At 52.8% G+C, this 23,561-nt stretch overlaps 7 protein-coding genes across 7 annotated transcripts; 4 read left to right on the forward strand and 3 right to left on the reverse strand.

Annotated features, from left to right (window-relative positions):
• Window positions 1-965: 965 nt before the first annotated feature.
• On the forward strand, window positions 966-2,633 carry J7T55_009156 (uncharacterized protein; the record flags this gene model as incomplete). Its single annotated transcript, XM_053142092.1, has 1 exon — window positions 966-2,633. One exon carries the CDS (start codon window positions 966-968, stop codon window positions 2,631-2,633), a length of 1,668 nt encoding a protein of 555 aa, XP_052994997.1.
• A 2,044-nt stretch (window positions 2,634-4,677) lies between these two features.
• Window positions 4,678-7,704, forward strand: J7T55_009157 (uncharacterized protein; the record flags this gene model as incomplete). The annotated part of the gene is made up of 3 exons (XM_053142093.1): window positions 4,678-5,139; window positions 5,356-5,620; window positions 5,744-7,704. 3 exons carry the CDS (start codon window positions 4,678-4,680, stop codon window positions 7,702-7,704), a joined length of 2,688 nt encoding a protein of 895 aa, XP_052994998.1.
• Window positions 7,705-8,057: 353 nt separating this feature from the next.
• J7T55_009158 (uncharacterized protein) lies at window positions 8,058-9,795 on the reverse strand (the record flags this gene model as incomplete). The annotated part of the gene is made up of 3 exons (XM_053142094.1): window positions 8,058-8,731; window positions 8,801-9,393; window positions 9,515-9,795. 3 exons carry the CDS (start codon window positions 9,793-9,795, stop codon window positions 8,058-8,060), a joined length of 1,548 nt encoding a protein of 515 aa, XP_052994999.1.
• A 3,904-nt stretch (window positions 9,796-13,699) lies between these two features.
• On the reverse strand, window positions 13,700-14,425 carry J7T55_009159 (uncharacterized protein; the record flags this gene model as incomplete). Its single annotated transcript, XM_053142095.1, has 1 exon — window positions 13,700-14,425. One exon carries the CDS (start codon window positions 14,423-14,425, stop codon window positions 13,700-13,702), a length of 726 nt encoding a protein of 241 aa, XP_052995000.1.
• A 1,187-nt stretch (window positions 14,426-15,612) lies between these two features.
• On the forward strand, window positions 15,613-17,972 carry J7T55_009160 (uncharacterized protein; the record flags this gene model as incomplete). Its single annotated transcript, XM_053142097.1, has 6 exons — window positions 15,613-16,171; window positions 16,527-16,582; window positions 16,653-16,801; window positions 16,897-17,027; window positions 17,153-17,241; window positions 17,865-17,972. 6 exons carry the CDS (start codon window positions 15,613-15,615, stop codon window positions 17,970-17,972), a joined length of 1,092 nt encoding a protein of 363 aa, XP_052995001.1.
• Window positions 17,973-19,008: 1,036 nt separating this feature from the next.
• On the forward strand, window positions 19,009-19,260 carry J7T55_009161 (uncharacterized protein; the record flags this gene model as incomplete). The annotated part of the gene is made up of 1 exon (XM_053142098.1): window positions 19,009-19,260. The coding sequence occupies one exon, from the start codon at window positions 19,009-19,011 to the stop codon at window positions 19,258-19,260; it is 252 nt and encodes an 83-aa protein (XP_052995002.1).
• Window positions 19,261-19,742: 482 nt separating this feature from the next.
• Window positions 19,743-21,122, reverse strand: J7T55_009162 (uncharacterized protein; the record flags this gene model as incomplete). Its single annotated transcript, XM_053142099.1, has 1 exon — window positions 19,743-21,122. The coding sequence occupies one exon, from the start codon at window positions 21,120-21,122 to the stop codon at window positions 19,743-19,745; it is 1,380 nt and encodes a 459-aa protein (XP_052995003.1).
• Window positions 21,123-23,561: the final 2,439 nt, after the last annotated feature.

A 23,561-nucleotide genomic window follows, 5' to 3' on the forward strand; every position in this document is an offset into this window, starting at 1 on the left:
ATAAGATGTACTTGGCACTCTTGGGAGGGCTTCTTTCTAGGCGCGATGCGGCACTCCAAACAATGAACCTACCCATTGCTGAAAAGGATGTGGGTGGCCCTGCTGCTAATTGTCAGACGATGGTCATCACAAGAGTCTGGCTATTTAGAAGAGTACCTGGACTAATGACGACAATCTTGTGGGAAGGCAATGTTGGCTGGGGATGACGAATGGGGCTGGGTACTCATCCACATCCCGGCATCGATCCTCTTCTTTATTCCACCATCGTTGGCTTCCGAAAGTCAAAAGTTTGGATCGCCCAGCAATTGAGTTTCCGGGGAAAGAAAGAAGCTCCAGCTTGGGACGAACCGCTGGCCCGTGCGCCCCGCAGATGGCTCCTCCAGGCCCCAAGTCCACTGGTCCACCGGGCGACGGCCTGCATGTGACGACTCGTGGACCGACGGGCAGCGGGTGACATTGCCTATTTCCACCTCACCAACTGACATGTCGCATGTCACCATTCAATGTCGAGCAGTCCATCAGAGGCTTTATATGCGGGTCCCCGTTACACTGACTTGCCGCTGACCGCGTTCCTCGTCCCCAATTCTCCTGTCATTTCTCCATATCCTGGTTCCACCCTGCCCGGTTTGCTCTGTTTGCCCTGTTCGCCCAGACTTTTGCTTCCACCACACCTCGTCAGTCGACCCCGCAGAATGGCCGACTACTCCTCGACTGGCCACTTTCTGCCCCTGGCCTGTCTCCAAATCCTCACCAGGTCGATAGTCTACGATGGCACCCGGCTGACAATTTCCCTCCAATCATGGCTGCAACCCGTGGCCGTCGCTGGGAGCTGCGCCGGTGACGTGGATGATGAGCCAGTATAATAAGATGGCAGAAGAGCGTGTCTCGGCGTCTGCTGTCTCAATGGGCGGACCAGGGGTCAAAGTCTGAACGATTCTCTCTTTGGAAACAGACTGTCGCCTGCCATGAGGCCCATCTCGCTTGCTGTGGCATCTTTGTTGCTTCAGCCCGGCAGCAGTGTGACGATATTCAATGGCAGCGACACCGCGCCTGTCGCGACTACGAGAAATGGGACCTACCAAGGGCGTTATCTCCCTACTTACGACCAAGATGTCTTCCTCGGTCTGCCCTATGCGCAACCTCCCCTGGGAGACTTGCGCTTCAGGTGGCCACGCAGCCTGAATAGCTCCTTCGACGGAGTCCGAGATGCATCCAATTATGGGTACAGCTGCATGCAGTACCGCTCGACCTTCAACCTTTCCGAAGACTGTCTCAGCTTGAACGTCATCCGCCCAGCCGGCAACCATACCAACTTACCAGTCCTGGTTTGGATTTATGGGGGTGGTCTCTACGCGGGCTCGACGGCAGACCCCCAGTACAACCTAAGCGGCATCGTTAGAGTCAGCCAGGATATGGGACAGCCCATGATCGCCGTAGACATGAACTACCGTCTTGGGATGTGGGGATTTCTGCAGACACCCGCGCTTGTGGCTGAGGGCTCGAGCAATGCAGGCTTGATCGACCAAAGGCTGGCATTACAGTGGATCCAGGAGAACATCGCCGCCTTTGGAGGTGACCCCGAGCGCGTGGTCGTTTGGGGCGAGAGCGCTGGGGCTCAAAGCATCGCATACCACTTGCTTAGTTACGACGGTCGTGACGATGGATTATACCGCGGTGCCATACTTGAAAGCGGCGGTCCAACAGGATGTCAAGTGCAGGACCTAGCTTACTACTCTGTTCCTGTGGAAAACCTCACACGAACCGTCGGTTGCTACACCGCGAGTGACCAACTTGCGTGCCTGCGTGGACTTGACCAGGACAAGCTATTCGCCGCCTCGCCCGCACAGGTCTGGAACCCTCTCATCGATGGGAACTTCCTCACTGGCTACCCAAGCACCCTTATCCGCGACGGGAAGTACAACGCCATCCCCCTCCTGACTGGCACGAACACCGATGAAGGCGCCTCCTTTGGTCCAGCGGGGCCCAACACTGAGACTGATCTCTTCAATGCATTCTTATGGTGGCGCAGCTATGCGCTATCACCCCCAACCATTCGGAAGTTCCTGGAGCTATATCCCGACGACCCTTGCGTCGAGCCGCCACTCTACATCAACAACTGTTCCGTGTTCCCGTCGAAAGGCCTAGCTTGGCGCCGTGGCGCCGCTATAGGTGGTGACATGGTTATGCATTCCGGCCGCCGCAAGATGTGCGAGGTGTTCGCCGGAACAGCAGGGCAGGACGTCTATTCGTACAGGTTTGACACGCGCCTGTGGAACAAGACGGAACTCGCCGGGATCCAGCATTTTGATAACGTCGCCTTCAGCTTTCAGAACATCACCGGGCTTCTCGGCCCAAGCCCGGCATTCGACAACGACTTGAGAATTGCACGGTCTGTCGCTGTGGCTTATGTTAGCTTTGTACATAACCTTGATCCGAATCCGCCCAGTGCGTGGGAAGTGGGAGAAAACGTGGATCTGCTGCCCCTACCCGCATGGCCGAAGTACAGCATTGAGGACCCGACAAATATGGTCCTGAATGCCACGGCTGGCCCTTGGGTTGAAGCGGATACATGGAGGAAAGAGGGCATTGCCTACATGAACACGTACGATGTCGCAAGGGAGTTGCTGGCATAGTGACGCTACCAGTGTCACCGCCAAAAGTCCTCGGCTATGGAGGCTGGCTTGTAGGCGATGGGATACAGTAGCTGCAGAAACAAGTCATTACCACCCATGCATCCCGACAGTCAGGAAGGTGGCTTCTGCAGTGATTCCCACCGACGGTTGCATGGGCGAAGCAGCTCGCGCGGCTGGCAGTCCAATGGACAGCCACAGGCAAGGTGCAGGCACCTCCAAACATGTGATGCCCTGAATTTGCTAAACACGATTTGAAGATCTGCCGTTGTGATATATATGCTGGGTTTCAACCAAAGCCCAATTCAATTAAACACCATTCATCGAAGATTCCTTGTCAGCTCAATACCCCCGCCCGGACCCTTACACGACCTCACATGTGCGAGCTTCTACGCATGTTTGTACTAGGTGGGGTTTCTGCTGATCGGGTGACTGCAGGTACGAAACACTGCCTTGCATTCGGGTTGAAAGGGACAGCTCCGAACAGATATTGCTCAATGTCTCAGCCCATCCCCCGCCACCGACACAGAGAGAGGTGTGCTGCTTCTTCCAAGATATTCGACGCATGTTCAAGCAGGAACCCGGACTCCCGGACTGCACCCTTCCGCGGCACAATGGATTCCGAATGCTTTTCCGGTGATCTACGGCACGCGTGTCTCCCTGTCGATCTTCTAATCTTCTAGTCGCTGCCTCGGGCCAGATTCCAGTCCAGAAGCCTGGGCGAACTACGTCCTAATTTCCGGCTGCCATCGCCACACCAGAAAGGGGCGAGCAGCCAGGCGCCAGGCTGCCAATATCGAGCAGCTGCATCTTTTTCTTCTGGCGTTCATCTCCATTTAGCGTTCGTATTCGACCACAACCTTCGAACCACAGCCCATCAACAAAGTCAATGACTCAAATCGTGAGCCCAGTGCGCTTGACCGGAACGGGGAGGTCGAAGTGGCGGCTGCGCCATATAGCCGCCGTTCAATCTCCGCTGGCTGCCCCCTCTTCTCCGGGCCATCATTGACGGGATGGAGCAAGCTAAATCTGAGTCTAATCCAACTACCCATGTGCGATTCTTTACCATCACCGACCATTTGAAGAACCAGACAAGACGTTGACAGCCGTGGTGTCGACACCTCTGTTGTATCCCAGCCCGGCGGGGGTACCACTGACACTACCATGCACTACGCGCTGCTTTCACCCTATTCTTGGAGCTTATGTTCTCCTGGGTGGACGACCAGGACGGGGCCCATCATCAAGCGTCCCGGTGTCGTCGAGGGGACTGAACCAACAATGACCTTCCTGATTGTCTGGTTGTGTTAAATTAGGCCCTCATTTATGAATCCTTGTCCCCACTTTCTCGACAGCTTTCCGCAGCTTGGCGATTGTGCTGCACACCGGCCTGCCTGCCTAGGCAAGGACAGTGGAAAGGCCAAGCTTTGCCCAGCGCCGCCGTCGAAAACTGCTCCAGGCGTGTCTATATTGCACCTGACCCTGCACCTTGCATATCTTCCAATTGCTGTCCAATGGATCTTCATGCCCTCGAACAAGCCATGGTGATAAAGGAGGCCGGTTAAACTACCCGCAATTCCACAACGCGACTGGCCCACACCGTGGCGAGTCCCTGGTCTCGTGTATCTTTGGCGGCTGGGCGAGTCGAGTTGACTGAGCCGGCCCTTGTGGAGCTACTAATACTGATGTCTTCAAGGTGCAGAATAGATGATGCGATGGCCATGCATATGAACTGCCAATGCGGCACAAGCGTGCGAGCTACGCTATTCACCCTTGGCTTGTCCTTGGCTTGTACCTGCTGTGCAGCACATGGTGAATATGAGCCTGCAGAGCAAGTGCTCTATCCCTTCATATAAGTTGGTGCCCCAGCATTCACTTGTTCGGAATTCACCTCTCCACGATGTTGTGCCCCAGCTTCTGCATGTCACTCTTTCCCGCAGTTGCAGTTTGGCGGCCCCCAACTTCGTCCTTCTCTTTCTGTCTACCCTGAACTCTTCTTGTCGATTTTCTTCTCCAGACTCCTGGTCCAAAGCTGTCTCTCCTAAGCGCCATGGTTGGACTCCGAATCATAAGCGGCCTCCTGGCTGCCATTGGCCTCGTCCAGGCCAGCAACATCGTCCCAGGCGCCTTCATTGTTGAATATGAAGATGGGGTTAACATTGACGCGGAGTTGTCGTCGGTCCAGGATGTGGCCTCGACCCGCATGAAGCTCGACTACAAGCTGTTCAAGGGAGCGTCTATTCGCTTCCACGACACCGACACGGCTGATGACCAGGCCAATCTTATGGGCACCAAGCCTGCCGTCAAGAAGATGTGGCCCGTCAGGCTGTACAATGTGCCAAAGCACACAGTCCACTGGGTGGCAGGGGACGATGCTGGCAGGGAGGACGCGTCGGAAACGCGTCAGGCCCCTGAGGACACGTTCTCGCCTCACGTCATGACCCAGGTGAACAAGCTGAGGGACGAGGGCGTTGTGGGCGAGGGAATCAAAGTGGCCATTGTCGATACTGGTGTAAGTTCATGAATTTCTCCCTAGCATCTTGTGTGTCTGGGCATCCTCTGCTTGGCATCCCTTGTCAAAACGCGGGATGGCCTTATGATCGACAGCACAAGCTTCACCAAGTCAGTGTAAATGCTGTTATGGCCGGTGGAGGATGATATTGTCAAGAGGGAAAAGCAATATTCGATATAATAACCATGGCCACTCGTAGCTAACACTGTGATATAGCTCGATTACCGTCATCCGGCCCTCGGAGGTTGCTTCGGCCCTGGATGCTTGGTTTCCTTCGGCTACGATCTTGTTGGAGATGCATTCAACGGATCGAACACTCCCGTTCCAGACCCAGATCCCTTCGACTGTGGCGGTCACGGCACCCACGTCGCTGGTATTGTCGCTGCTCAGACGAACAACCCATACGGCATCATTGGTGCTGCCACAGGAGTGACGCTGGGCTCTTATCGTGTGTTTGGTTGTGATGGATCTTCCCCTGATGGTACGCTACCTTATTCTTCCTCCTCTCTATCGAACTTGAGTGCGCTCTGCACTCATGCGCGTTCGGTCTTAAGAGTGCTTTTCACCAGTCTTGTTTGATGGCTAATACCATGTTTGCGAATAGATGTTCTCATTGCTGCGTTCAACATGGCCTACGAAGCAGGCGCTGATCTCATCACTGCCTCCATAGGAGGAGCATCAGGGTGGGGCGAGGAACCTTGGTCCGTCGCGGTGTCGCGAATTGTCGAAAACGGAGTACCATGTACCGTCTCTGCCGGTAACGATGGCGCCGAAGGCCTGTTCTACGCTAGTACCGCAGCAAACGGGAAGGGAGTCACTGCCATTGCATCTATTGACAACACGATTACACCAGCACTGCTCACCGTTGCCAGCTACACTGTCGACGGTGGTTCTGAGGAGTCTTTCGGTTACACGCCAGGGCAGCCCTCAGCCTGGGCTGGTGTCACTTTGCCCCTGTGGTCTGTCAATTACGACACCGCAGACCCTGCGAACGCCTGTACTGCTCTGCCAGACGATACTCCCGACTTGTCTGGGTACATCGTCTTAGTACGTAGGGGCTCATGCACCTTCGTTCAAAAGCTACAGAACGTGGTGGCAAAGGGCGCACGATACGTAATCGTCTACAACAATGTTCCGGCTGGCGCCACTGCTGTTAGCGGCACTACTGTCTCTGGACTCGAGGCTGTTGCTATGGTCACAGCGGATCAGGGAGCGAAGTGGATTGCTGCGCTTTCAGCCGGGCAGAACGTGACGGTCGCGATGACTGACCCAACAACCGCCGACAAGTCTTTGACTTTGACACCTAATAACCTGACCGGTGGCTTCCTAAGCACCTACACATCTTGGGGCCCAACATGGGAGGTTGACTTCAAGCCCCAGCTTGCATCTCCTGGTGGCCTCATCCTGTCCACGTATCCTACGGCTTTGGGCTCTTACGCCGTGCTCTCGGGAACGTCCATGGCTTGCCCCCTTGTTGCTGGTATCTACGCTCTCTTGATGGAAGTCAGGGGAACCAAGGACCCCAAGACCTTGGAGAACGCCCTTTCCGCGACATCGAACCCAAATCTCTTCAACGATGGCGCCACAACTTACCCCGTTCTAGCACCGGCTGCGCAACAAGGCTCGGGCTTGGTTCAGGCTTACGATGCAGCATACACGACATCTCTTCTTAGCGTCAGCAGTCTCTCGTTTAACGACACAGACAACATCCTTCCAGTGCAGAACTTCACCGTGTCGAACACCGGAAAGACATCTGTCATTTATACGCTGAGCCACGTGGGTGCGGCTACCGGCTATACTCTCTCGGGCAATGGCAGCATTTTCCCTGCGCCATTCCCCAACGAGCTCCTCGATGACTATGCTACCTTGGAATTCCTCAGCGGTACAACTTTTACATTACCGGCTGGTCAACGCAAGATCGTGTCAGTGAAGGCCACGCCGCCCGCTGGACTCGATGCTGAGAGACTGCCCGTTTACTCGGGCTACATTGCAATCAACGGTTCCGACTCGTCCAGCTTGTCTCTCCCATATTTGGGTGTGGCTGGGTCTCTGCACTCCGCCACGGTCTTGGACAGCGACCAGACATATCTGAGCAGCTCTCTCAACTTAAACGATGCCCCCGTATCTTCGAACCACACATTCTTGCTCCCCCCACCCGGCCACTCCAATGACACGCAATACAACGTAAATAGCACAGACTACCCACGGTTGTTCATCAACCTCGCCCTTGGCTCGGCACTGATTCGCGTCGATGTCGTCCCGGTGTCGTCGGACGCCAACGCCACCGAGTCGCTCGGCCTTGCCACTATCGGCGATCTGTACATGACGCCGCTGGAGTATCAGCCTCGCGGACCGCAATCGACAACCTGGGACGGACGGCTCGCTACCGGGGAGTACGTGCCTGCTGGCGTGTATAAGCTGGCAGTTAGAGCGATGAAGATCTTTGGTGACCGGAACTCGGCTGATGACTATGAGCTGGTCGAAACGATTGAGTTCGGAATACAGTACATTGGGGCCTCCTCGTACAAGAGGACTAACAGGGTGCGAAAGGAGTGGACCGGCTAAGTGCACGTCATACGACCTGCACGCAGCAGATATAGATGATAGGAAATACAAGATCATCTGAAAGACAATTGCAACATACGTATTGGTGATTTCATGTCTAAGCAATTGACCAGCCAGTATCGGCAATATCGAGGCACATGTATTAGGACCTGTTTTGGTACATAAACACTAATCTTCTTATACTATGAAAGACAGCACAAACTCTAGTCCGATCCATGGTACAGCTTTGTTGTAGTGGCTAATTAGCCTACCAGATCTGGCGTAGTTGGTGAACATAGTGTAGAAGCAGATCTGCATGATTGGCCGCGCAGCGGTCATCTTTCGATCGCAAGTGTGCTTTCCATCGGGCTTATTTAAACATTTGTCTCCTTCTTCTCAGAATCAACCCTCTCGTTCTCATGGATAGACGCGGCCTCTGCCTCGATGTCCTTGGCCTTGAGGCTGCTTTCCGTTTCCATGTTCATGCCGGCTGGCTTCGCAGAGAACTCGCGTCCCCTCTTCTCCGGTCCCAGCGCAGTCGTGACTGCGATTCCGATGGCGATGATAGCCGTCGCAATACCCATCACGGGTCCGTAAGCCTCGACCCTCTTGCCAGCTTTGTTAGTGATGAAGTTGCTCTCAGCGAGCGCATTCACTATCTGGGCCGACGGGCTGCTGATCATGTTTCCGAGCTGGTAGGTAATACCAGGGAAACTGCTCCTGAATGCTGGGGGCGAAAGCTCGTTCAGGTGGATTGGGATCACACCCCACGCGCCCTGGACGAAGAACTGCATAAAGAAGCCAGAGGCAGACAGCGAGCGCTCGGTGGTGGGAAGGATCCAGGCTGGGATCAGAGCCGCAGAGATAATAGCTGCGAGGACGATTGTGCGACGACGGCCGAACCACTGGCTCACATAACCCAGGATTGTTCCGCCGACGCAGGCACCTGCCTTCATCAGAATGGAAGCTCGGCTGGCGCCAGAGTTGTCGAGGCCCTTCTCCGTGATCATGAAGGTAGTGTAGCTGTCCTGAGAGGTGTGGCTGTAATCTAGTGTCGAATGTCAACTTCTAATCCTCCTGCGAATGATAACTCAGGAATAGGGCTTTGAATACTCACAGTTGAACCAGGTCATAAGAATAATGCAGTATATGCACATCTTCCACTCCTGGGCCAGCATAATCTTGGTCTCCTGCCAAAAGTGTGTGGCATGGCCACCAGTCTTGCCAGCCTTGCGGGCTTCGATGAACTGCTGTGATTCTGGAAAGCACATGCGGACAAGGCCGACTCCGATGGAAAGCCCCGCGGCGATCCAGAAGACAGTCTTCCATGTTTCAACGCCGCCGCCCACTCCGAGGTTGGCGCAAGCCGCGCAGACATAACCGAAGGAGTAGCCTTGTTGGAGAATACCAGACATGAGACCCCTGGCATCCACGGGACTATTTTCCAATGCCATAGCTATGGCATTACCATAAACGCCACCCATGAACAGGCCGAATAAAGACCGAACAGCAAGGAACTGCTGAAACGTCGCGCAGTAGATGGTAGCGATCTGTAACAGCCCGAGGACAATCATGTTGACTACCATGGGCCATTTTCTTCCCCATCTGTCTCCAGCCAGCCCAAACATGGCCGCGCCGATTGAACGCAGCAGCAAAGTGAGGGTGATAGCCTCGGTGATGCTAGTCTTGGAGACATCATAGTATTTGGCCCTATGAAGCTTGGCGCATTAATATGGGTTACACGACATTTCCAGCTCTAATCACTCCACGGGAGTAGGCCCCAAAATGGGACTAGTTTGAAGCCACACAATATGTGCATGAGGGTACTCACAGCTTTACAGTCTGGATAGATAGGGCGTGGAAGTCGAAGGCATCAGCAGTCCAGGCTGTGAAACCAACGATAAAAAATATCCAGTCCTTCGCGGAAAGCTGGGCCATCAGGCTGACGGGGTTCTTGAGCGGGATGGGCTTCGCCCACTCGCAAGATGATTCGCCATCTGGGTTGGTGACGACCACGCGCTGCTTCCAGGTGAACAGGTCACGAATGGACTGGCTGGCCGTTGGAATTACGCCCTTGGCAACGGGGTCAGCCGGCTCGTGAGTCGTTTCCATAGCGGCAACGGTTTCTTAGTGCTGTTGAACAAGGAGGCTTGGAAGAAGCTTGACAAGTCTCTATTCAGCTTGGCCTTGAGAGGAACACTCCCGACTGCACAATTGAACGGGGCTAAGGTCGAAAGAAAGCTGGATTCCAAAAGAAACAAGACAACTTGGTGGTCTAGGCACGGGAAGTAGCGCCTCTATATACGAATGCCAGGCCTTCTCCTCTTCGCATTCCAGCTGACTAGCGCGACGCCATCTCAGATAGACTTACGAAACGAAAGACGACCGGAAGGCATGGAGGAATACGGAAGACTGTCCGCGCAGGCTGTCCGCGTGCGCTTGTGCTGATGGCTTCGGCACATCGTGACACAGCCAATATGCAGAGAGACAACGGCTGACGAGGGGAGTACTTCGTCTATGGCTTCGCCAAGTGTCTTAGCTTTCTGCCAAGTGCTGGCCAAGATGAGGGGGCATATCGTTGGCTGCTTTGCGGTCAGCAAGGGATGGATCTCGCGCGTGCTGTGATTGGGCCGTCACCGGCGAGGCGTTCGTGGCTCGACCATTCTTCCCCATGGGGTCGGTTCTTTATCTAGTTGCAGTTATGTCTAGGATCCACAAGGGGCTGCTGGACCCAGCAGATTGGATCAATGTTAACGTTTCAATGATATTTGGGATCCACTCCGGGGTTAGTGACCAGGATTAGTGGCGCCATTGTTGGATTCTCAGAGTCAGTCGCCTCTAGAAAAATCCACGATTCTATTGATGGCTGCCAAGGTAGGATGCAAAATTTGGTTGACAGTCTACCAACTATCCCAAACACTAGACAAAATCTCGGATGAACGTCAACTTGCATGCCCGAAAGCATCCCGCCGAGAGATCTTCAAATCCTTCACAAGCCAAATCAGGGAAAACCAGATGCGGCTTTTTTGACTCGAGATGCATCTCAGATGCATTAGAATCAGGAGACATGACAACTGCCTTGCATCACGACATTCAGGAATGAGCCTCTCAGTGGAAGAAGATGGTGATAAGCAGCGGTACGCTATGCAGGCGGTGTGTTCCTCACTGTCAACCAAGACGGGTGGCTGGTGCCCGTAGTTCTTGGGAAAGTCTTGTTGACGCCATCTCACCTTGGGGGAAACTCGTGTCGAGCCAGGATTTGGGCCGACGCGTATCGCTTCCCCGGAAGTTTTCCAACTTGGGGAGCTTGGCGGCCATGGAAGCCGCCTGCTGAGGAAGAGCCGGTTGGTTGACTCTAGACCTTTCGGCGCCTTTGGTCGGCTATGGAGCTGAATCCCGGCACTGATGAGCGATTTTTTCGGCATACCTAGATAGGCCAATTGTGACAGGACTTGGCCTTATATGCTTCCCGCTCTGCAAGGAAGAGCACTCGAAACGCGATAACGACATGTGGTCTGTGGTTCTTGTGTCCTGAGCGCCCATCGTACGATGAGATTGCAAATTTAGATTTGGCAGAAACGGGCTCGGACTTTCTCTACACGTATAGTGAGAGTCGTGCCTTTTTACATTTGTGGATGTGAGGACACCCCTACACAAGCTCTGAGCTGCGTCGACTTCACAAACATTAGTCTTTAATTCAGCTGATTAGAAGACAACACCCCAGAGCCTACCACGGGTGAGGCCGTTGTACATTTGTTCTAGGCTCGGCCGTCAAAATTTTTAGGAGAGGTCTTTCTGGAATCTACCTCGAAATCTAAGCGTCAAGTCTGTAATCCTAGGTAGTTCATGTGGAGCCCTGACAATACTTCTCGACGTCGGCAACATACATCTGTTTTATCCCACTCAAGACAACTGGAACAACTAAATAAAGATTTCGTCACGCAAAAAGGGTATTATTCAGATGTTCTTTCAGCATCGCTGAGATAGCGGTATGCCAAGATATACAAGTCAGCGGCTGTTTCCTCCAGGGGTGCCGTGCAAACGTTTGTTTTGAGGCATATCTAGGCATGTCACATCTCCTAGAATACCAAGAAACCCACTCAACCTGTCTGTTTCCTGTGCAGAAGAACAATCGCCGTTTTCACCCGCGCCAAGTACGTCCTCCACGAATAATTATCGCGGTTGTCGGTCTACCCTCCCTACCATGTCATGTTGCTAGATATGTAGGGCTAACCGGGTCGTTAGTTCTTGCGAATCCAGCACCCTGCAAAACGAGAACGACGATACCCGAAAGCTATTTAAACATTGGCTTAAGCTCGTATTCCTTCTTGACGTGCTGAGGCGCTACCTACATCCGCTAGGTTACTTCTAGAAAGGCGAGCCGAATGATCTACGCCGCCGGAACCTTAGGAGGTGTGAAGGGTGTAGACCAACTAGAGGCAGATCTAGGCCTTTTGATGGAAATCTGGGTCCTCTTTTCACACTTCCTATCGCTACTAGCCTTGAATACATTAAATTATGGACTGCCGTACTGGAACGCAGCTGAAGGGTTCACTATGCGAATCTTAATGTAAGGTAAGTCTGCAACATCGCGATTAGCTGCCTCAAGTATGGATTGCTCAACTTATGGAGGCACTATTGGCCACTGAAAAACACATAATATTTATCCAGGAGCACACATGGTCGTTTTAGAGGTGCTTCGGCCCTTTGGGGGGCTGGGGACAAACACCGAAGCATTTCAGGGGGGCTGTAACTTCCATATTATTTGTTGTTGATTTACCATCATCGCATTGACGCTCGCATTCCGAAAAAGACATCAATAGTGTGCTGCTCGCTCTCTTATGACCCGCGTGACCGATCTCTGGCTGTTTTCACCAACACTCATTTCTTGTGTCTGGGCTTCCTCCACCACCACCAGGCTTTGAACGCCAGCCACAAAAAGATGGCGTTGAATGTATCAATATGGGACCATTAATTTTTCATGTGCAGTGTGATGATGCTTTTGATAGCCATATCGCTACGCGAAAATCCTCTGTCTATGCGTTTCAGGACAAGATACAAATAGGACAGAAGCGGCTGAGGGAAGTCTGAGCAGGGACAGAGTCTAGATACATATGTAACCATTGAATCCAGGCACTTCAAAATGCGCAGAGATCTCAAGCTCTGAGCCTTTTCTTTCCTCCAAAACTTCATTATGACGGTATGCACCATAGCGGCTCACTATGCAGACTACTTGTGGCACGTACTCCAGCATTCTCCTCCTTGAGAAAGAAATAAATTCTTACCACGACACCAAGGATCTTCATCCAGCGTTGTGACACCCAACGTCAATGAGTTCGTATCATAATGCTGAGTCCAGAATTGAAGGTATGCTCTGCCATCAAAGTAGTTTGGAGGTGCTTATGTCGGATTCATCCAAGATCCGCATCGAGCTTACAGTATGCACGTGCATTTACTCCTAGTTGCCTCGTGTGAACACCGGAGCTAGAAGACTCGCCGATATAGCCTGCATGAAATACGAGCATCAAAAGACTCGGACGGTCTCATTGGTGACTATCGGGACATCTTTGTGTAAACAGCGCCTTCCAATTAGGATTCTGGCTTGCGAAACTCGCGACAGGCAAGGCCCAGCCTTGGGGGTCTATACTCGCTAACGCTTGCCAGATTTGCAGATTGCCATGGGTTCCCTAGAAACATCCACATGTCCAGAAGGGTTAATTTAGAGGAGCAGGTTTAGAATCACATATACTCTCTATACCTTTCACATGTTTTCTAGTCAATGGGTAGACGGCTCGATCGAAGACACAATGATCGCGGCCAGGAATGAGCAAAACTCCAGAAGAAATGTTCTCCGTTTGACTTATTCGGGTCTTCTAAGGTATATTTGTCCACTCGCGATGCAAACACACTAGATTCCCGTTTGATTCTGATTTTCGGACATAGGAAAGGTCGATATTGTTTGAGGATCTCGATTCACGTCTTTTGTAATAAGACCACAGAGTGCTACTACCACAGGCTACTCAGTCTTGCCATGCCTTCTTGCCCTCTCGCTGCGTAGTCGGTCCAAGTTGTTGTTCATATCCTGGTTTATTTTCTTCAAGGCTGGATCGAATTTCAAGGCGTCCTCAGCGAAATTGACCAGCATGTAGTCGATGTAGCGATCTGAGAATAGCTTATAGGCGCTGAGACCAACAAGCCCGTAAATCCCCACCCGCGCTGAATGCCAGGCCAAAGATGAGAGGAATGGGCGCCGACTAGCCTGTGGGTGCACCCATGTGGTGAATTTGGGCTGATAGAATGGCATCCGGTATGACGACCACCCGCGCCAGAGGGCAAAACTGGTTGCCCCTATAGCAATCGGCCGATCGTAAGAGGCCGCTACAACTCCCCTTGCGGTGTGAGAGGCGAAGACTGACATCTCTTGAGGGTTCAGGCGACGACCGGCGAGCATTGTCAAGTCTGCGATCTTGAACATAATGCTTAAGCCATACCAGCCGAAATCATATCCCCACAGACGCGACAGCAGCGGAAGTTGATGTAGGCCGCGAACGTCGAACGATTGCAGGTAGCCAAGGTTGCGGAGGATCCAGGCATTGCGCTGCTCTTCAGCCAGAGCAGCTTCTTCTGCGGTATTGTCTCTGTGGCTAGGAGGTGGAGGAGGATCGCGTTCGTCCCCCTTGTGGACTGAGTCTAAGACATCGAATCCAGTTTGGCTACCTCCCTGGTCTCTCTTCGGCGCCATGGATTTTGTTATGCGTGCTGACTGGGAAGGTATTGGTAATGCCAAAATCAACTTTGCAAGGAGATTTTATGAGAGAAGAAAGACGCGTTGAGTCTGAAGTTACGCGTTCGGTCCAGGACTTGTCGCAGTCACGGGGAACGCATGCCAAAAAGCAACAATTCCATAGAATCACTACTAAAAACACCTATTTTCACAACCCTGGCCCAAGCACAAATGAATTTCTTCAGTTTATCTCTCCATCTGTCTCCATGCAGCATTAGTATGGGATATATTCTCTTCCCAACTATAATTTCAGGTTTTTAAAATGTGAAATTGAAGTCCTTTACTACTAATAGCTGTCGAGGCTTTGATGCCGGGTACTTTGTCCAACAAGGGGTTTCAAGCTGCTTGTTGATTTGCATCAATAGCAAACAAGGCGGCCGAGCCCATTGACAGACTCGAGGTTCAAACGAGATGCAATGGTAAGATATCTATTGCAATCGAGTCAAGTCACAAGGACTCGTCTAGACACGAAGCAGCTTCACCTTAATGCTCCAGACTTCTAAAATTGGATGAGATCTTTGAACACTTCCTGCAGTATCAATGGAGCTCTAGGCTCGGTTACAGACTCCCAAGGTCTACAGAACAGTGCTGTACCTGTACTCACAAAGATCCGGGTTGCTACCCAAGCACGTGTCAGGTAAATCTAAGTAGCTTTAGCTGACACAATCCGCCCTTCTCAAGTTGTGGCTATGGACGAAGGAGAAAAGCCGACAGATTTAGAAAGTCAATTTATTTATATAGCTGATATTAGTCAGATAGGATGAAATACAAAGCTACCTACTGTGGTATTTGACGGCGGGGAGAACTGACTTAAGCAAAGAGGCGGAAAAGTGTTGACGTCATGCTTTGTCCTTTGGCCCAATGTCACGGATTCTAGCCTCGCAGATTAAACAACTAGGACCATGCAACACAAACCATTTGGGCAACAACGGATTGTTTGCAAGGCCTTCAGTCATTACAGTTGTTCGCGCTGCTAACTCACTTTCTTCACACGTGAGTTTCACGGTGTGCATCGTCTAGCCAAAGCTGAATCCATGCCCATCATTTCACGCCAGAGCAGCACTGCAGCGACACGACACAACCCTGCACAACAAGGCTGGACTGGGGCCACTAAATACAGCGTCGGTCTCAGGCCACTCACCATCATGCCGAAAAGAACCTCATCCATCACTGTCGGATCATCCGACTCTCTGAAGTCCCCTCCAGCCTCTCCGCTCCCGACACCTGCTTTGGACTCTTCTGCCCTCAGATACAGCTACGAAATCGCGCGTGGGGAGACTGGAGTTCTGACCTTTGAGCCATACAAAAGCCACATCTTACCTTATTGGGCATTTCGCACAGTGCCAATCGCTCGCAACTCGTCAGAAATTCTCTCGTCCATATTCGGTTCATATATAGAACGGAAGGACTTTGTTGGTGCGGACATGACACGAAAGTTCATTCAAATGGGCATGACGAGAGCGCGCAGATACGCAAACCATAAGGGAGGGCGAAAATACGCCAAGGATACAGGAGAACAGCTCGAAAAGTGGGCCGGCGGTAGCGAGGAAGACGCGAGAAAGAGGAGAGAGAAGGAGGAGGCAAGTGAGATTTTCAAAGTGGCGTGGAAGAAGTGCATTGAGAATGAACAGTATAAAAGGCTAAAGGAGGACTGGATTATGGAAAAGAAGGAATACAACAAGACGAAGCAGGTGGCAAGTACTGGTACCACAAATAACTAGTATTGGGTCGAATCGCTCTAGAACCTGGACCAACTGGTCCGGCCGAGGTTCTACTCGACTTATCATCAACTTGTGCGGATTTAAATGGTCCTGAAAGTATGAGGAAGTATGAAATAGTTCCAGCAGATTTTCCTTTGGGCAAACTTGGACTCCCAGTCATTCTACTCAACCTAGGCCGGTTTACAATACTGAGATACAGCACAACCCAGGCTGAGTTGATAATTCGGAACACTGAACTTGGATACCAGTGAAATTAATAAAAGTAAAGCAAGTCAAATAACAAACAGAAGACTAAATTCCACACTGAGAGCCATTGCAAGGTTATTTGAGACATGCAGATGAGGCGCATTGCGTCTCCTACATGACCAACGAAGCCGACCAATCATTGCCTGTGGTATTGGTCACAACACTATGCCCGCCACACCAAATTACGCACCTAAAATGGATTCAGAACGAAATTCCAGAGGCAACACACCATCTTCTGCAGGATACGAGTAGCTTCCGCGACCGTTCACTCTGTACACTACCGCGTGTCGTTCGACCGACCGCCGCGATTCGATCCGCCCCGAGACACTGTGACGTGTTACTGGTGGAGTGCACAAATGAATAGGGTGTGAAGCCATGTAGCAGCTAAGAATGATATCGTCTTGGGATTTGAGAGTCACTCACAAGAACACAGTCAGTCTCCATATGGAGTCCATGATCCAGCGATTTGGGTATTGGTGTTGTGCAGATCTCGCATATGCGCTGCGACCTCGCGACGCGCCTCAGGCAGATTGCCTCTGCAGGTGTTCTTCGGAGCGCCGGCATATACACGATTGGGCGGATGAGATGTTGGAGTAAGTGAGGGATTCGACATTAGCAATTTATGACCAGTCAGGAACTCTCAAGTTGTGTGCATGGGGCAGAAGACTCGATTTTCTCAGAATTGTGCGCTTGACGATTTTTCATCTGACCCAGGCAGCTCATCTGTCACAAGGCCGGGCGGAATTGTCAGGCTTCGACGTGTATGTCGACAATTGCCAGTTGACAGCACCCGATGTGCACGGAAGTGTGAGTACCTTCCGACGCAGAGCGCGAGTCTCTCAAGTTGCGTCTATGCATTCTGTCATTCTGCAGCCTTCACATTCGAGTATTTCTTCAAAATTTCAACGATGTAAATCGATTAAACTTTGTTTGCTTGCGATGGATGGGTGTATCAGAGGCTCCGCAGATATTTGGCAATGACTGCACTGGCTGATCTGACGCTTGATATATTGATCACATCGAGTAGAAGCCTTTCGTGACCCTGAGTAGTGTCTGAGTGCTAGATTTAGCTAAGAGTTGTGCAATTGCGAAGAGAAAACACTAAGTCACGCAAGACTCTTCGTCATGGGTGGCAGAGCGCAACATAAAGAGATCGAGGAATGAGCGTCTTCTTGAATTAACCTTCTTGAATTAACCTTCCTTGCGTTCACTTTACGCTGAATATGATGAAAGAAAGACTAATACCCTCTGCAATGATTCCCCACATACCCGCGGCATCAAGCAGTGTCCGACTGAGGGGCCTTACTTGGACTACTGGAGCAAGTAATGACACATCCCAATCTCCCACATCAACCTGTGACACAGGACGGATTTCCAACTGGACAGACGTAAGTTCAAGTGGTGGATACATGGAAACATGGGCTTGCAAGAAGATAATCGACATAGTCAATTCCGAGCTGTCACCAGCCGGCTACTGGACCGTCACCAATGACGACGGCGACCCTTTCGTAGGACTCCTCTCCGCGTACGACAAGTGATATTGCAGCGCTGCGAGGATTGATGGGTTGGGTGGAGGATTCAAGTAAGTCCTTAGTCAAATCTCCCCATGGCAACTACTAACTCTTGTTTTTGGGGTCGGGAACCAGGATGTTGTGAATTTCATTACCCAGGTCATTGAAGAAATTGGCGTCGCTGGTCAGCTGCATGGCGAAACCGGAACTACGACATGCAGCGACGAGGGAGGAAACAAGGATAGTGCCTTGGTCGCTTTCAAGCTCAGCTTGCATCCGCCAGGTTCCTCTTCCGCTTCCTGTAAGTATTTGGGCAGTGGCATGGGACTGGCTCGGGCTGTACTTGGACTCCTGATTTATGGGCTGCTTCTGCAGCTATTTTGACGAGTTATTCTTAGGCAGGACGTGGGTGTGTGATAGATAGAACGAGGTAAGGTGTGATAGGCAATAAATTCTGAATCACGTCCGATATGATGTCGCCCCGGTCCGCCCTACCCTGATGATCTTCGGCACCGTTGCAAGAATCAAGGCCCCGATGCTGACCTAGTGGCAAACCAAGACCCTGCCGCATAAGCGATTAACAAACAAGGACTATGGGACAGGAGCAAGACTCAAAGATTGTGTAATCGCAAAATGACAACTCATCGCCGTGATTCAGTCGTCCGCGTAGCGACCCAATATTTGCTGCGATGAAATACAGGAATAGGCACGGCCGCATGCGCCCTAAAGATAGCTTCAATGCTGCCCCCCGGCGGTCCTGTCGACCGCATCCACCCCGAGCGTCCCACCCGGCCGCAGAAGCCCTGCCTCGCGTGCGGGCCGCACTCTAGCTGATGAAACGTGCCCCATCCGTGCGCCGGTGGAGGAGTAACTCTGGCACAGTGGGGACACACAAACGAGGAAAATAGAGTAAGCTGCCCGGTTCGGATGGATGGATTTTCACGCCAGCCCCAAAATTGCCAAAAACCACGACCCTTCACTTCCCTGCTTGCTGCTGCAGGCGGACCTCCCCCACTGCATGCATGCGGACGCACAAGCACCATGCCCCACCGCCTCGGGAATAATGTACTGCGATCATCCCGGGGGCGCTCCCTCGCTTGCCCTGTGGCAGACTGGGGTGAGCCCGCGGCGAACCACGCCCAAGAGGTCGGATGACGGCAGTGAGGCGAGCACTGGGTCCGGCGGCGCGCAGGGAGTTGGAAACTCCGAGCTCCCTGGCCACGACAGCATTGCCTTCCCTGGTCTCCGGTTGGTCGATCCCAAGACCGAGTTGGGCTCGGCGGGCGGCGACTGTGGTGGTCTCCTGCGCATCTGAGGCTGCGGGCCTCTATGCATCGTCAGGCTGCATCCAGCTTAGGGCCCAGTTGTATCCGTATTGATCGGCATTCGCGTCATGGTGCGAAGTTTATTTCGCTGTTCGGGTTATCTGGCCCTGCGGCCTAGATGTTGGCAGTGGGGCACCCGATGGCTTGGGCTTGGATGTTTGTCGACCCCGGAATGGGAGGTTCAGTGTTTACTGAGTTGGAGGAGATCCAGAATTGATGGTGAACAAAAGAAAATTTGGTATTGTCTATACTAAAGAATGTTTGACTGTTTGGTAAATGACATGGTTACATTGGCCGGTTAGGTGCAATGCTCTCCATCTGTCATGTAGATATTTTTGAAGCGAGTGAGAATGATATCGCCCCTAACTCCAACCCAAAAACTTCAAAACGCTTATCAGAATGCATTCCGTAAACCCATGTATTGCAGCGTATCGTAACGTATTCGTAAAATGAGATGCTGATGTTGGTGCAATCAATACCCTGGAGTGTACTTGTATCTTCCCTCGTCAGGGTAGAACACCTCAGACCTCCTGCCTCCTCTTGACCCCTTCTCACTGGTAAAACGCCTAGGTGGCATGTCAAATGATGAGCGTCGATCGCGGGGGCTGAATCGGTTCATAAGGCGATCGCGATATTCTCTGTCATCGCGCTCTTCTTTCTCACGTCTGGCCTGTCGTTGTGCCGATGTCTCCCTCTCATCGACGCCGATGCCTCGGACAGATTTGTAGAGGTCGTCGAGCTCCTCGCGTCGCAGAGGCTGGACGGCTGGTGCAGAGCCAGAGTTTGCCACTGCAGCTGTGCCGTAGGTGGTAGGATTGGTGTTCTTCAGGATCCCTTTGACCTCACCGTGAAGGTGCGAGCCAGTCCCAGCCCCCGTGATGGTCGCAGAACGGCTTAGCTTGGGCCGACTGTTGATCTTCGCATTCTGAGCCGCACGTGGGTCGTCATCCCAACGAACACCCTTCACAGCCGGAGCGCGGCTATCCGGAGGTGTCTGTGTGCCGAACGTGGGCTGGCGTGTCCAGTGATCATCGGAAGGGTGTGAGCCATACGAGGAGCCATATGACCCGGCGAATGGGGAAGAACCATAGATAACATCAGCGGAGACGCCGGTCATAGCAGGGCCATCAACAATCGTAGGCTTCGCGCGTCTCAAGCGGCGACGTTCACCGCGGTCATGTTGCTCTGGATCCGTATAGACCTCCACGGGTGACTTCGAGTGCCGGCGATGGGAGCGTGATGGTTCCAGGTAGGAGTCCCGAGCATGCTTTTCGCGGTCCCTTCGGGAAGACCCAGCACCATAATTGTACAGCACATCGTAAGGGCCTAAAGGAACGGCAGATGACTCTCGCCGTTGTGATGAAGACCGGCGAGAACGGTCGCCATTCTCGACGACGATAGGTCGTGATCGCTCGCGCCTTGGCTCGCTGTAGTACCCGTCTTCGACTGGCATGGTCGATGAGCGATGAACCTTGGGGATAGGAATCGGCTCAGTCCGGCGAGAGCCGCTCCTGCGTAGGCCATAATCGGTCACACGGTCTCCGTCGACGTAGACTCGCTGCTGGCTGGCACGCTTCTCACGCCGTCGTTCTCTATCAGCGTCTCCAAAATGCGGAGGTGACCGGTGATCAAAGTAGTAAGGCGTTGGCTGCCTGTCCTTCAGTGAGGAGGAGGGAGAGTCCGTCCGTCCAGGGGAAGTCGAGAGTTGTAGCCTGGTGCAGTTGATTCTGCGGTCGAACTCACGCACGATAGGCTCGCTGCATATATGGCCGGAACGACATGCGTCAACCCGCTCAGTGACGTCCTTGTCGCCATCGACGTAGACGTTGTGGTAAATGTTTTTGATACACATCTTGAAGGTGGGTTGGTGAAGCAGATGAGGCGGCTTGCTGGGACGGGAGTGCTGGAAAGCCGGCTTTAGGGTGGAAAGCTCGTTGAGATATCAGTCGACGGTATGAGTCTCTGATGTGGGTCAGGTGCAAGGCTTTCTTCAAAGTAGACAAAGACGACGACAGGGGAGTACCTGTGCCGCTTTGGGTGGTCTGGCGATGTTCGTTGGCGGGTCGGGGTGTAGTAACCTCTTAGGCCCAGCCCAAGTCCGGTCACAGGCGGTGTCAGTCGGCCGTGTCAGAGACGAAACGATCTTTTAAATATCGGGCTGACTGTAAAGACATGGGAACATGCAGTGGGAGGTCGAAGCTGGCAGGGCGAGAGGCTTGACAAAAGAAGTCGAGATGACGAGACGGTCGACGATGGTGTGGTCAAACGGGCTATGAGATGGGCTCCGGTCGAGACAGGTCAAGGTGAGAATAGTTGGCTGTGTTGGAGAGGGTTGGGAAGATGAGAACAAATGGCAGCTCTGGTTTGGAAGACTCGAAACTGGTCTGTCGTAAGGGCTGAACTTTGCCGAGTATGTTCGAGGTTGAGGCCAGGCCAGATACAAAGGAACAGAGCTATGATTCCCTTTAAATATAGGTTGGTTACTGATGAGGCCAAATGCGGGTCGATGGGTAGGACGAGACACCTTTTAAGGGTGTACATAGGCCAGGAAACCGGTAGCCGGGGCGGTCATGGATCCCATGGCCACACCAAGGCTGCAGGGGTCCATGTACATGTATGCACCTGGCCCATGTTGCTCGAGCTGCCCAGCTTGTTACTGTGTGCTGACCTTGTGCCTTTCGACGGACGCTTGACCCCCAAAAGGCATCCTCTGCAGTGGTTGTCAAGGGACTCCCCTCGTCCTTGCCCCCAGCGGGTCGCAGGCTTTGACTCTCAAGAGCTTACTTTGATATCAGTTTAAAGCAAGCTATATCGAGGTGCTGAAACCGTGCTGTAGCCAGGAAACTCAGCTTTGCAAGGGAAACGAGTGTCGCAACTACAGCTTGACCTGCACGGGGGTGGGTGGGTACAGTATGGTCAAAACCGAGTCGGGACGCTCTCACGAGTTGCACGATGCAACCAGGGCAAGCAATCAAGCAGGTAGGCAAGCCTTCTTTTGCTTGTCCGGTCACGGCTCCTGATGCGGCCGAAGACTCATCGTGTGGGAGGGTCACCAGGCAAGCAGCTAGACAGGAGGGGAATAGTCATCTGGAGAGAGAGCCGACTATTTGCACCAGCTACTTGACACAGCCTGAGGCTGAGCGCAACGGCAGAGCGCCATCTTGACAGCTCGGTAAGACGTCAGCTTCAGGGATGGCTACTGCTTGCTGGACACAGACTATCAATACCGCCTGACGATAAAGAAGCGTATGAATAGTGAGTTGATCACACAAGAATTTGGCAAGTAGAAAAACTGGGGACCTCGTAATGCTAGTGCCTGGTGACCTGCCTGTGACGGTCCGCAAAGTACGCAACGTCATGGGAAAGCATGGAGTAAGCAGCAAACACGCATCTAGCAAAGACGAGGAGTGCCGCGTTGAAGGCAGTGATTGACATCGGAAGAGGGTGTGAGCTTGTGAAAACTGGCGTGTTGGGGAGGAGTGAGGGAAGAGGCAACCCGACTGGCCGTGGTGGCTTTGGTGACGGCGAGGAGCTAGCTTCGCACCCAACAGCGCGGAGCCGAAGACTCGACGGCGTAGCGGCGTCAAAAAATAGATCCTGGTACGTACCGCAGCGGCCCACCCTTTGACCTTTTGGAGACCCCTTATCAGACCTCGCTTCCCCCAGAAGCGCATAAACAACAGGCGTCGACTCTGCGACCGTGAAACACCAGAGGCCCAGGGGTCTTGAGCAAAGTTATTGCGAATTCGTTTCGTGTGCTGCCGCTCACCAGTAGAAAACGTAATCCCACGCGGGCCTGGCCTGGAGGCTCTCATGGCTGGGAACATGTGCTGATGCCAGGCTAATGCACCGGCTAGCTGCGCGACAGAGGTGCAGTGCAGGACTGGACCTGCAGACACTGCCCAGTTCAGATGGTCTTTAATCCAATTCGACAATGGCGGCGCCGGCTCAGGGACGCGATGGAATTCCAAGCTGTCGAGTTCCGGCGAGGCCTAATTTGTGATTTATTGTCAACATGGCGAGGTGGAAACCCGTACTGTACGTACGAGTCGGCGAATCGAGTCACAAGGGGCAGGTCGCGCTCAGTGTGGAGCTTGTGCCCCTCCCCTCCACCACGAGAATAGCGGCATCGCACGGCCGAAAACGGCAATCAGACGGTTTATGCCACACAAAGTGGAACTGCGCAGCCTTGACAGCTTTGGAAAATGAGCGCCCGAAGATACACGCATCGCTCGTCTGAATCAGACGCGCGCATGGCTGGGCGTAAGGCTGCTTAGTGAGGCGTAATGCG

Source organism: Diaporthe amygdali, assembly GCF_026229845.1.
Source record: "Diaporthe amygdali strain CAA958 chromosome Unknown NODE_10_length_1141467_cov_65_626103, whole genome shotgun sequence".
Taxonomy (NCBI): Eukaryota; Fungi; Ascomycota; class Sordariomycetes; order Diaporthales; family Diaporthaceae; genus Diaporthe; species Diaporthe amygdali.